Here is a 10,913-nt window from a genome sequence, read left to right on the forward strand (position 1 = left end):
ATCATTTAAAACCACAATATCTTAGGTGGCTTCAGTCTGGACAAACTGGATGTGTAGTACTTTTATGCATACGGCCCACGCCCCTAAAAAATTATGGTCGTTACAAAAACCATCATCGTTAATACCATACGGTACAAATCAAATTTGGTAAGATCAGACAATGATCCAATAAGATTAGTTGAAATGCACATAAACTGGTTCGAATACTCATGGATCTCGAAGAAAAAAATATTGATACGAGGTATTGGATAACCTAATAAATAATAAATTAGCGTGATGGTTGAATAAAGTAATTGGATGATGGAGGGCATTATGGGAAGAAGAGACAAACAATTAATGGGATTCTATTCTATGCTTTCCCAACTCATTTTTCCACTTTTTTTTTATTTTTTTTATTTTTTTCCCTTAATTCTCTTTTTTCTATACAAATTAATATTTTTTAATGACCCTCAAAAAATACAAAATAAATTCTTAAAAGCTGGGTCAAGAATGGATTTTCTCGAGGGCATTTTCGTCCTTTTGATACACAATGGCATGTTCGTAATTTCCCGATGAGATGAGGACAGTTTAGTCAATTCACAGTTATTCACACGAGTCCGCTCTGGGTGGGATGTATGTCCTGGAGTAGTCCTCGGACCTGCTGCATTGTAGGCCGTTTCACCGCCGTCTCCGCCGTACACAGATACGCCACACGGAGGCTTTCCACCATTTCCGATTCACCGCCGCCGAGCCGTAGTCTAGGGTCTATGGCCTCTAAAGCTTTTCCCTCTCTTACCATCCTTCGTACTCCGACCACCGTGTCGGCACTTCCCGGCATCCCCGTCAAAAGCTCCATCAACACCACTCCGAAGCAGTACACGTCTTTCTCCACTCCACCGTAGTTGTCCCCGCCGACATGTCGGAACCCAAACCCGCCAATCCGAGGCTCGAAGTCGTCGGCCAACAAAATGTTGGACGTCACCAAATGCCCGTGGATGATTGGTTTGGATCTGGCGTGGTGGAGATACGCTAACCCACGTGCGATCCCGACGGCGATGCGGTGGCGTGTTAGCCAACCTAGCTTCTCCGGTGACGATAAAAGAGATACACTAGAGTGGTTGTTGTTATTGATCTCCCACGTGTCGGTGCTCCAATCCTCCACGTTGGGCTGGCCGGTGGGTAGCTCGTGAAGCCACCGGTGGAGGTCGCCGTTCGCCATGAACTCGTACAACACCAATTTCTCTTTACCTGAAATTGAAGAACAGGACACAGAAATTAACAAAAACATGAATGAGCTCTGACCGTTTTCGGATTACATGTATGTATGTTTAGTAATCACCACTCTCCATAATTGTATGGTATTGTGCACTTTGTTCGACACTTTGTTCGACACGTTACTTTTACTGTACTTTTGAGGCTAACAACTTATTTGTTAGACGTTTGAGGATTTTAGTGACATAGCTAAGCTAAAAGATTCTCTCCCAACAATCCTCCCTCAAACAGCCTCCCCGACTTCTTCTTGGGAGCCCTCAAATAACCTCCCTTTAATCAAGACTCGACTCCTTCTCTAGAGCCCTCGAACAAAGTCCTCCCCTCGAATAGCCTCCCCTTAATCGAGACTCAATTTCTTCTCTGAAGCCCTCGAACAACATCCTCTCAATCGAGGCTCGACTCCTTCTCTGGAGTCCTCAAACAGTCTCCCCTTAATCGAGGTTCAACTTCTTCTCTGGAGCCCTCGAACAAAGTTCTTCCCTGAATAGTCTCCCCTTAATCGAGGCTCGACTCCTTCTCTGAAACTCTCAAACAACCTCCCCTTAATCAAGGCTTAACTCCTTCTCTGGAGCCCTTGAACAAAGTCCTCCCCTCGAACAGCCTCCCCTAAATCGAGACTTGACTCCTTCTTTGGAGCCCTCGAACAACCTCTCCTTAATCGAGGCTCAACTCCTTCTCTGAAACTCTCGAACAAAGTCCTCCCTCCAACAGCTTCCCCCTTAGTTAAAGTTTAACTCTTTCTTTGTTCAACATTTAAGGATTCTATTGACATGATTAAGTTCTCCGGTAGTTTTGCTTTGAGTTTCACCAAAATGTCTCCTACTAATAATGTACTATGAAACTCCCTCCTAAGATCCTCAAAACAAATCAATAAGTCATTCATAAACGACACCATTAAACGTACCTGCAATGCAGTAACCAAAGAGCGGCAACAAATTGGGATGTTTGAGTGCAGAAAGCTCCTCGAACATGGCTACAGCCGCATCGCCATGAACGGAGCTACCAGATTCAAGGACCTTGATTACCACATGGATATCGCCGGGAAGGACGGCTCGGTAAACAGGGCCACACCTTCCCTCTGCAAGAAGGGACTCTTTACCGAAATGCGCCGTAGCAGCCATCAGATCCTTAAAGGTGAGGCTAATCAATGGCTTCTCGAACAACACAACCGGAGCTGAAGATGGTTCCTTAATGTCAGCAATCCAGGAAGATCCAGACTCTGTCCCGAAAGCGAACGGCCCAGATTTCTCCATCTTGAACTGAACTTGGACGGGCGTGGAAATTGCCCATTTGTTCTTTTCCCTCATCATTCTCTTTCGTCTCCACCATAGCCACATCATTACAACAGCCGACGCTAAAAACAAACCCCCTGCCCCAGCCGACACCGCTACAACCAGAGCCTTCGCTTTCGATTTGGGTTCGCCTTTTTTCACTGATTCCTTAATGGGTTTGTGTGAATGGATGGTATTGTTCCTCGGGACGGCTCTGTCTCTGGCTCTGGCTCTGGCTCTGTCTCCGGCGTGGGTATTAATATGAACTGAAGTAATCCCCGTTTGAACGAACGCAGATTTTCCAAATTTCTTGTAGTTTTCGGAACTAACCACTCCCTTAAACTTGTTTACCGAAACATTCAAGAACTTCAATCGATCAAGCGGAGGAAAATCCGCCGGAAAATCACCATTCATGGAGTTTCCCGACACGTCTAAATACTCAAGCGAATGAAGAACAGAGATGGGTTTCAAATTTCCAGAGATATTACACTTCGAAACAGCCAAATGCGTTAGATTCCTAACCTTCCCCAACCCAGAAGGGAGATACCGCAGATTATTCCGGGAGAGATCCAGAATTTCCAGCCGCGAAAAAACAGAGAGCCGAACAGAGTTAGAGAATCTATTGCTAGAAAGATTAAGAACCCTAATCGAAGAAGAAAACCCATTACTAAAATTAGATTTAAACCCAACATTTCCACCAAATCGATTGCCGGAAAGATCGACACGAACCAAACTCGGTACGCCCCAGAGCCAATTCGGAACAGAGCCTTCCAGCGAGTTACGGGAAAGATCAATGGAGCGTAAGTGAGTCAAGTTTCGTAGAAACCTCCAAGAAATAATTCCGGTGAGATTCTTGAAGGGGAGGTTGATTTCTTCAATGGCGCAGTGGGTGGAGTTGAGGGAGTTGACGAAAACCCAGGAGAGGTTGAAGCCGGAGACAGAGTTGAAAGCCCTGGAAACGAATTGTCTGTCGGTGGTGTTGCAGGCAGCGTCGGCGGTGGAAGCTATCAGCGCCGTGAGAATCAGAATCCGGCAAAAACGGCAAGGTTCCATTTCGAGCTATCTCTCTCTCAGGCGCTGTTGTTGATGGAGCGGTGCATTTTTATGGAAGGAAGTGAAGTGGGAGAGGGAGGGAAGTGGGGAAGGCCTTAGAATAAGGGATGAAATGGAGGCGACTGATTTTTTTAATTAATAAAATATATAATGTTGGAATAGGTGGGAATTTTATTATTAATTTTTTAAATAACATATAAATTATTTAATTTTAATTGCCTCTTCATCAATAACCCTTACGTAAGTCACATCACATATAAAAACTCCAATATTTAAAATATAAATTAGGTAGTGCATATATATATATATATATATATATATAAATTTGCGAGACTCGAGATTATATTCTCCGACTATTTTCGTCTCACATTGATTGTAATTTGAATTATAGGTGAAGTAGCTCTTGTAACAACTCAAGTCTACCACTAGCCGATATTATCCGCTTTAGTCCGTTACATATCACCGTTAGTCTCACAATTTTAAAAGACGTCTACTAAGAAGAGATTTCCACAACCTTATAGGGAATGTGATTCCCGTTAGGGGCAAGCGTCCTCGCTAGTACAGTACTTAGTGTTTAACTCTAATACCATTTGTAACAGCTCAAGCCCACCTTTGTTGTCTGTTTTTGTTTATTATCAGATTTTAAAATGCATCTACAACAGAAAAAGTTCTCACCCTTGTAAGAGATGTTTCGTTATTCTCTCCAATGAATATGGTATCTCACAACTTTTTTCTTGAACGAGGTAAACCATATTATCTCATTCCCTTCTTTCTATAAGTTTGTTTGCTCTCGAACCAAAGACTATATTTCCTGACATATTAAATGAATTTAAACTATTTTCGTGAATATAAAAATTGAAATATCTCACATGGAATATCTTTGGTTGAATTTTTTATAAATTTAATATTTATAAAAAAAAAATGATATTATTGGCTATTAGTACAATTAATGAAGTACTATAATAAAAAAAATTAATTTTAATTAATTAAAGAGAGGAATTTGAAAAATATATATTTAAATGAAATTGAAATGAATGGTAATGATGGCTGTAACAGTCAACGAAGAAGTCTGACTTAATTGTTCGTCAAACGGCAACAGCGCAGAGCACGGGACACCATGATTTACATCGAAATTCTATAGAAAAAAAAAATTAATTTAAAAATCTTTTATGGATTTTAATGTTTGGTCAACCTAGATTTCACCCGTTTGATAGAGCTTTAACACAGATCTCTATTACGACAATTCAAGACCCACAACGTTTTTGTTACAAGCATGACTTTGATACTACTTGTTCGGGACAGTAGACATCCACAATAATATAAAATTGTCATTGAGTTGAGATAAGGTCACAAAATTCGAGACTCAAGTCCACCACTAGTAGATATTATTTATTTTGGCTGGTTACGTATCGTCTTCAGCCTCATGGTTTTAAAACATGTTTGTTAGGAAGAAGTTTTCATACCCTTATAAGGAATGTTTCGTTCTTCTCTCGAATCGATGTGACTTTACGAGGCCGACCAAGAAAATTTGGGCATTGACTCCTTTGCTCGGTGAGTCTTTTTTACTTTATTTGACTTTTGATTCTCCTACAATTTTAGTTAATCTAGGTGTTGAATTAAAAATGTGACTTGGCATCTTAATTTGACCTTGGTTGTATTTTATTTACATGTGGGGTCCAAATAAATGGGAATTAAGATTTTATTATGAACAATGTCAAAATAATAATAATAATTATTATTATTATGATAAAGAGAAATAAAGGGAAAAAAAATAATAATAATGTGAAGGCTTAAAGGCCTCCGCGTATTCTCCATCATTACCAAATTTATTTATTTTAAAATTTGAAAATAATTATAAAAAAAACCATTTATTATTATCATTTTAGTTGTAATAGCCCAAACACACTCATAGCAAGTATTATCATATTTGAGTTTTTTGTTTCGAGCTTCCTCTCAAGGTTTTTAAAACGTGCTGTTAGGGAGAGCTTTTCACACCCTTATAAAGAATGTTTTGTTTCGCTCTCCAACTGATATGAGATCTCACAATCCACTCGGGGTCCAGTGTCCTTGCTAGCACTCAGCATCCTTTTTGACTCAATGTCACTCTGATACCATTTGTAACAGCCAAAGCCCACCTCTAGCAGATAGTCTTTTCTGAACTTTCTCACATTTGTACGCCAAATATGAAGTATAGAGATTTAAATCTCCGACCTCTAAGAGAGAAGTACATGTGAATGACTATTGAGTCAGACGAACTCGATCGGAATATGATTTCATCCATAAGAGGCCAAACACAAACCACTAAGTCGAATCGAATATGGAACAACTTCATTAGATGTGTGACATGGACAAAAACCACAACCAAAAGTGTTTGGTTTTGGTGACCCACTCACTATTTCCTATGGATGTTGAAGTTGGCAAAACAACTTATTCCTCAAATCACACACTAAAAACGCCTCATTTTCACCTACTCTCTCCCACCCACTATTTCCTTTGGAGACTTTAAGGATTGGTTGAATTACAATCAATTCTTCCTCTCGATCCAGTCTTACCTATCTCTCTGTGTATAGTTTCAATAGACTCGTCTCGTTTTTAATGATTTTGAAAATACTGTGTGCATCAATAAAAATTTGATTGGTTATTTGGTTGTAACGATCCATGTCCAAGATTCGAAACTCAGATTCGGCACATGATGACCTCGACATTTCTCTACGACATGATCTGACTACAGGAAGTCACCCAACATAAGATTGCTCCAAACAAAATACGTTCAACTAAGTTTTTATGTCTGAACCATCGAAAAGAAAGATGCTCCTTATTGGTATAAATAATAACTTTCAATTTTTGGTGGTCTATGTTATATATAACATAGTGGAGCTGAATAGGGAGCTAGCTGCAAGATTAGGCCCGCTTTCCCCGACTCTCTCTGCATTAAGATAAGGCCGAAAGAAAAATTCGCAGACTTACCTCGAGTTCTTGGTGGAAATGAACGATTTGTCGCCCAATCTACTTCAGACACGTTCAATATTCACCTCTTGTGGATACTCCACGACCGATTTCAACCCGATGGATCGAAACCCCTTTTCTTTCTCCTATTTTTTTCTTCTTTCTTCTCCGAACCCTAATTTCTCTATCTCTTTCCCATTTCTTTTCTCTTCTTCCACGTCTCATCCGAGGAGAACAATACCTCTCAAATTGGTAAGTGGGGACAAAATCCTCGATGACTTTGACCTGAATTTTTCAATTTTTAGATATTTTTAAATCTTATTTTTCCTAGTTCTCTCGAGGTATCTCGAGCACTTTTCCCATCTACATCTCTTCGAAATTCACACATTAAACCTCTCGAATAAAGAGCCATTAAAACAAAATTAGGTACTTAGAGTAACTTCATTAATGGCTCATAATTATTGTTAGATCCATAATTATCCCCGACAAGCTTATCTCTTCCAACCTTAAACTTCACTAAACCAACAAACATTGAATGATTAAGCATCTCAACAAACCTCATGTTCTTATTTTGATTCACACAAAACGAAACCAATAATGAGAATTGAATGTCTTTTAGGCCGTAAACAAACACTCTAGTTACAAACCAACTAAAAAGTAAATCACCTTCCCCTGTTTCACACATGGACACCATTTCACACATGGACACCATCAAAATCCCACGAACAAGAACAAGAACAAGAACAAGAACATGAACATGAACAAGAACAAGACCGAATGACTTTACAAATTCTTTTTGTTCTTTATCTATTTTGGAGCTGCGGCTGCGGCTGCTGTTGCTGTTGTTGCTGTTGTTGTTGCTCGTTTCCTTCCCAAGCCCACACGATGTCCTTAAGGCAAGGCTTCATGTCTTTGTTGTAAAATTGCTTGTATTCCAAGGTGTCTCCTGCAGTTTTCTTGACCTCCACCACAAAAAAAGAAGGTGTCACTTCAAATATCTCAGCATCAATACCCAACTGCCCTTTTCTTCCTTGTTTACTTCCCTGGAGTTTCACCATCCCATCTTTCTTCATCACTTTGAACCTCTCCATCTCTGCTATCTCTTCAAACTTCGACACGATCGTCGATGCTGGTTTCGTCGTCGTGAACCGTGTCGGTGGCCTCTCATTCATATCATTCTCAAACAAACCTGAGAGATCAAAACCTTGTGAGAGGGATATGATATCAAATGCATTGAAGGAATTAGTTCTTGTTGGTGGCCTTCCACTCTCAATGCTGCTGTTACTAACAGAGCTTCCCTCGTCTAAAGCGACCTCGACATCGTTTATAGACGAGACGTGGCCTTTGATTTGAAGGGGTTTTGGAGTTGCTACATTGGCCTTGAAACCCTTTTTGAACCAGGAATTTTCCATGAGTGTGGCCATGTTTATTCTTGTGAAAGGACATGGATTGAGGATTCTTGAGAGGAGCTTGCGAGCTTCTGGGGGAAACCAATGAGGGCATTTGAATTCTCCTCTGGTGATTTTTTTGTACATTTCCATTAGATTTTGTTCGTTGAAAGGGAGATAACCAGCTAGAAGAACAAACAGGACAACCCCAGATGACCAAATATCAGCTTTAGCACCATCATAACCTTTTAAGATTAACCAGAAAAACAGAAACTTGTCATTGAAAACATCAAAAAAATAACCAATCTTAATGAAAATCAAACGTACCAAACAGATCATCGATTAGGGACGAGAATGAAACATTGGAAAAACCTCTCTCTAGCAGATGTGTTTTAAGAACTTTGAGGGAAAACCCGAAAAGGAAAGCAGAGAGAGGACAATATGTGCTAGCCGTGGGCTTGGATTATTACTGTTGGTATTAGAGCCTTACACGGACGATGTGTCAGTGAGGAGGCTGAGCCCTAGAACGGGTGGACATGAGGTGATGCGCCAGCAAGGACGCTGGATCCGAAGGGGTAGATTTGGTGGGGTCCCACATTGATTGGAGAAGGGAACGAGTGCCAACGAGGACGTTGGCCCTAAAGGGGGTGGATTGATCGGTTGAGGAGGAGAACAAAACATTATTTATAAAGGTGGGAAAACTTGTACCTAGTAGAGGAGAAGACAATATATGCTAGTGGTGGCCTTAGACTATTACAGTTGGTATCAGAGCGAAACACTGAACGATGTGCTAACGAGGAGGCTGAAACCCGAAGGGGGTGGACATGAGACGATGTGCCAGCAACGATGCTGGCCAAAGAGGGGGTGGATTTGGTTGGAGTCCCACATCGATTGGAGAAGGGAACGAGTACCAAAGAGGACGCTGGGCCCAAAGAGGGTGGATTGTAAGATCCCATAACGGTTGGGAGGAGAACGGAACACCCTTTATAAAGGTGAGAAAACCTCTCCCTAGTAGAGGAGAAACTCGAAAGAGAAAACCTAGAGAGGACAATATCTGTTAGTGGTGGGTTTGGACTGTTACAGCTGGTATTAGAGCCATACACCAAACGATGTGCCAATGAGGAGGCTGAGCTCCGAAGGGGGTGGACATGAGGCAATATGCTAGCAACGATGCTGGCCCCAAAGAGGGGTGAATTTGGTTGGAGTTCCAAGGAAACGAGTACCAACGAGGACGCTGGCCCCAAATGTGGTGGATTGTAAGATCCCACACCAGTTGGGAGGAGAACGATACACCCTTTATAAAGATGAGAAAACCTTTCACTACCAGACACGTTTTAAAAATCTTGAGGGGAAACTCAAAAGAAAAAACCCAGATTTGCTAGCGGTGAACTTGAACAGTTACGGATCTGGATGAAATCAAAGCAAAAGACAAACCTTTTTTGTTGATGACTTCAGGGGCGACATACGCAGGGGTACCACAAGTGGTATGAAGAAGCCCATCTTGGCGTCTAGACTCAGCCAAAGCACTCAACCCAAAATCAGAAATCTTAAGATTCCCAAACTCATCAAGAAGGAGATTCTCAGGCTTGATATCTCTATGATACACACCACGGCTATGACAATAATCAACAGCACCAATGAGCTGCTGAAAGTACTTACGAGCAGCATCTTCCTTGAGCTTCCCTCGAGCCACTTTGTTAAAAAGCTCCCCACCTTTGACAAACTCCATGGCAAAATAGATCTTGGTCTTGCTAGCCATCACCTCATACAGCTGCACCACATTAGGATGGCGGACAAGGCGCATCACAGAGATTTCCCTCTTGATTTGATCGATCAACCCACCACGCAGCACTTTCTCTTTATCAATAATCTTAATCGCCACGCTCTGGCCTGACTTGAGATTACGAGCATGGTAGACTTTGGCGAAAGTTCCCTGTCCAAGAAGCCTCCCAAGCTCATATCTTTGCATTAAAATGGTACCCTTTTTCTCCATTTACAAGGAGAAGAAGAGAAACACGAAGAAAAAAAAGAAAAAAAAAAAAAACACAAAACAAAAAACAGGGGAAAACAGGGGGAAAACAGGGGAAAAACAGGGGAAAAACAGAGATACAGAAAGAGGAAAGAAGAACAGAGTTAAATAAGGAGAGAAAGGGAAAATGGAAGAGGTTTAGAAGAAGAATTTGGTAAGAGACAGAGAGAAATTTAGATGTTTTTGTGGCTGAGAATTGGAATGGGTAACAGAAATACCAGAAGGGTGACCCAGTAAAATTCAGCTTTGCCTAAAAGTGGGATTCAATATCGATATCGATATGTCGATATCGATATCGATTTCAAATTGGTTGAACCGATGGGTATCAAATCTAATCCATTTGAGTGTCAAGAAAACTAGTGAAAGAGGCTTTGGGGGCCAAATTGGAGAGTGAAATGGTGACAAGTGGCTAAGTGGGGTTTGGAAATGGATCTATTTTGAGCCACAAATCAAGTGGTTGTAAGAGAATTTATAAGTTGGGTATCATAAAACCATCCAAAACCATCCATTATGTTTGTCAATGTATCTATAAGATTCTTAATTTTGATATCAATTTCTTAGGCTCTATTATTATCACAAAACTAGGTTCATGATTATGAGACTAACATGCAAGGTTCATTATTCTATGATTAGATTATAATTGAAGCATCCGTGAACAAAATGGTACTTTTACTAAGATTTTCGGTGAGATCTCATATTGGTTGGAGAGAGTAACGAAACATTTTTGTAAGGGTGTGGAAACATCTTATTGGCAGACGTGTTTGAAAAACTTTGAGAGAAAACTCGAAAGGAAAATTCTAAAGAGGACAATATCTGCTAATGGTGGGTTTGAGTTGTTATAAATGGTATCAAAGCCAGACACCAGACACCAGACAGTGTGCCAACGAGAACGCTGAGTCCTGAAGGGGGTGGATACCGAGTGGTGTGCCAGCGAAAACGTTGGGCTCTGAAGGGAGTGAATTGTCAGATCACACA

At 40.9% G+C, this 10,913-nt stretch overlaps 2 protein-coding genes across 2 annotated transcripts; both read right to left on the reverse strand.

The window, feature by feature from the left end:
- Positions 1-328: 328 nt before the first annotated feature.
- LOC111801860 (calmodulin-binding receptor kinase CaMRLK) lies at positions 329-3,710 on the reverse strand. The gene is made up of 2 exons (XM_023686055.2): positions 2,156-3,710; positions 329-1,227 (listed from the first exon to the last, which is right to left on the reverse strand). The coding sequence occupies exons 1-2, from the start codon at positions 3,573-3,575 to the stop codon at positions 587-589; spliced, it is 2,061 nt and encodes a 686-aa protein (XP_023541823.2). The 5' UTR covers positions 3,576-3,710; the 3' UTR covers positions 329-586.
- Positions 3,711-6,932: 3,222 nt separating this feature from the next.
- Positions 6,933-10,045, reverse strand: LOC111801862 (CBL-interacting protein kinase 5). The gene is given in 3 exon segments (XM_023686057.2): positions 6,933-7,398; positions 7,400-8,154; positions 9,344-10,045. Coding segments are annotated over 3 exon segments (1,761 nt in total). The 5' UTR covers positions 9,903-10,045; the 3' UTR covers positions 6,933-6,951.
- Positions 10,046-10,913: the final 868 nt, after the last annotated feature.

The sequence above is a fragment of the Cucurbita pepo genome, chromosome 9 (genome assembly GCF_057944985.1).
Source record: "Cucurbita pepo subsp. pepo isolate OVF chromosome 9, ASM5794498v1, whole genome shotgun sequence".
NCBI classification, from domain to species: Eukaryota; Viridiplantae; Streptophyta; class Magnoliopsida; order Cucurbitales; family Cucurbitaceae; genus Cucurbita; species Cucurbita pepo.